At 32.5% G+C, this 2,859-nt stretch overlaps 1 protein-coding gene across 3 annotated transcripts in view; it reads right to left on the bottom strand.

The window, feature by feature from the left end:
- Positions 1–1,308: 1,308 nt before the first annotated feature.
- Positions 1,309–2,859, bottom strand: part of LOC106470444 (fructose-bisphosphate aldolase-like) — a 12,796-nt gene continuing 11,245 nt past the window's right edge. For all 3 annotated transcript variants that reach the window (XM_013931003.2, XM_013931002.2, XM_022399042.1), the window contains exons 6-7: positions 2,404–2,603; positions 1,309–1,897 (exon numbers count right to left, since the gene is read on the bottom strand). In XM_013931003.2, the coding sequence (XP_013786457.1) occupies positions 1,802–1,897; positions 2,404–2,603 (296 nt within the window). In that variant the 3' untranslated portion in view covers positions 1,309–1,801. The remainder of the gene's footprint in view (positions 1,898–2,403; positions 2,604–2,859) is intronic.

The following is a 2,859-nucleotide window of genomic DNA, read 5'->3' as shown; positions in this document are numbered from 1 at the left end:
TATTAGGAAAGTCCGAACCACGTCACCATAAGCGTAAGGGATGGGTAGATGTAGATAGAACTATGCATTGCAAAGGGAAAGGTATTTGAGGTATGGACCCGTCATCCTCAGGAGCTCCATCTCGGACAGCAGTATTTATGTGTTAAAGTTTAGCGAGTGAATTTCATTTGTTTACAGACACTTAAGAGTACTTGTACCGTCATCATGATCAGTTTAATACTCGACACCAATACCCAGGTTTAGAAAATGTCGCTAATTTGGTGTGTCTTACTAGACAAATCGATGAATGTCATTTTTGATCACATCATTCTGTTTAATCACAGTCACCAAGACGCCTTGCACGGCTATCAGATTAATTCAGAACTCTTCGTACACTAGTAGTCTAGGCAGGTCACATAAATGTTTTAGTTATTTAAGTAAATAGAACTACTTTTATATTTTATAAACATTGGGCATTAAAATACAAAATATGACAGTAAATACAAATTCATACCCAAAGTACAATTTTTCCCCCTAGTTTTTATTATTATCATCATCATTAGATTCCTCATCCCCCTTCTTATTAATAACAGTTAAGATTTGTTTATTCACAGACAAATATTTACGTGTACTATAATTGTTTCTTAAATACAATTTTAACACCACTAGTTAACAATTTGTATCCAACGTTTTAGGACTAGTTTGGAAATGTTCAAAGTTACGAAATATTTCAAAGTGAATCTCTTCAGCATAAATGTTTAAAGCAATTGACTTTACGTTTCTCAGAAAAAAAAATCTCCAAATATTACTTAGAGTTCATACATAATTCTCTTTGTGCAAATTGCTAGTTATTAATGTTTTATGTCTAGAGTATCGTAATGTCAAAATCCATAACAAATAGTTTCCGGACTTACAATGCTAAAATTTAGGGCTTGATTTACCACTGTGGATATTGCATAAATAGCTCATTGTGGAGCTATGCCCTAAAACCCAATAACAATTCAAAGAAGAAGAGGCTGACCTGTAAAATCTCTCCTCTATTTTTATTATTGTAATTATTATTTAGCATTGTATGGTGTTATCCTACAGTAAAATATATTATAAAAAATTGTTGTTTAAAAAAAATTTCAATTGAGGGATAACTATTTATTTTGAATAATGTATCAAGCTTGAATCACCCATTGTAGTTCAGAGACAATATGGAGCTGCCAACACACGCTGGGACTTCGTGCTCTATGGTACCTTCAAACTGCCATATTTGATGAAGCTCATTACACTACCCAAAATGAATGACAAATATTCTACAAGTAAATGCAGAAGTAACGAAAATATATTATATATTCTTTATTTCCATGTCATTCCACATCATCTACAAAGTCTCCCTATAGTTAACAGTTACTTTATTTCCACGATATGAAAATAGAAGCTTCTTTTTAAAATAACCTAGAATAATCTTTTTGAGCAAATTATATTGGCATTATTATTTTGTACACTTTTGTTACATGCATAATGCTTGTTGGCTAATTTTTTTTTTTTTTTTTTTTTTTTTTATAATGAAAATATAAATTTTCACAACAATGAAAATATAAAAATTTGGTAATATGTTGTTATTAAGCAATAAATTTGTTATTAATACCAACAAGCAATTAATGATTTAACTGTTCTTGAGGACATTACCCTGCAGAAGGAGGAGGAAAAAAAGAGAGAGAGAGAGATAGAGAGAAGGAAAGATAAGAATGGAGTTTAGTAATACTAAATTTGGTCACTAAAGACGTGTTTTTAGGCTCCTGCATGTTCTGATGGCGTAAGTGATAACATGCACTCAATATGTATGTACGGGGACAAAATTTGATTTCTGGGATGCCAGACTCTGGACGGTACCTGCTGTGTACAACCCTTGACAAGCTAGTCCATTAGCCTGAGAAGAAAAAAAGATTCAAAAGGATTAAAATCGTTACAAAAAAAAAAAAAAAATTATAATTTTGAACTTTAAACATTTTCTACAAGCATAAAAAGAATTACATTTACTTAAGAAAATGATTTATATATGCACCAATATTGGCAATCAATACTTTTTATCAAGCTGCCCAATTGCAATAAAGACTTTAGATTCAGGTCTTTTTAAGCTGTCACCATTTAAATATAATTACGAAAAGATGAAGCACTATAATGACAAAATTTTGTTGAAGCAAGAAAGATCAAGCTCACAAGTCCAGAACAGGCACAGTCTCATTTCCATACCACTGTATTATAGCTATGCCTATTATGGACTTATGAAAAGTTTCATCTTAAGTATAAGAAGATTTTTCTTGACACCTTATTCTTAACCACAAGAGAAACTCCTTTGTACTTAGAAAGGAATTTAACCAGTTATTTTTCAAGCATTAGAAGCTAGAAGTAACCAAAGGACATGCACTTTTATACCTTTGCCCTTTTCATAAACTCCTCTTGAGCAGCCTTTATGTTATCGGTTTTCCCCAGCCAAGCTTTCAGAGCACTTGCCTGAAGAGCTCGGCCATAGCTAAATGTTAATGCCCACGGCTTCTTTCCAGGGAACTTGTTGATGGCATCTAGATTAACAGTAGCTTCTTCTTCAGACTGTCCACCAGACAGAAATGTTATCCCTAAATAAGATTAAAAAAGAAAGCAGTGTCACTACTATATTTAATACTTTACATTTCATACAGGCAAAATTAATGCCATTTTGACCTTTAGATGGACCTTGTTACATGAAAAGATATTCCCACAACAAACATGAAATATAATTTAGCATGGTTGTTGCCTAGGTGTTTAGTAAACTGAAAATAGATTACTATATTTACACACACACACACACACACACACACACACACACACACACACACACACACACACACACAC

Source organism: Limulus polyphemus, unplaced genomic scaffold (assembly GCF_000517525.1).
Source record: "Limulus polyphemus unplaced genomic scaffold, Limulus_polyphemus-2.1.2 Scaffold4008, whole genome shotgun sequence".
In the NCBI taxonomy this organism is placed as follows: domain Eukaryota; kingdom Metazoa; phylum Arthropoda; class Merostomata; order Xiphosura; family Limulidae; genus Limulus; species Limulus polyphemus.
This window is presented reverse-complemented; position numbering and strand designations above follow the sequence as displayed.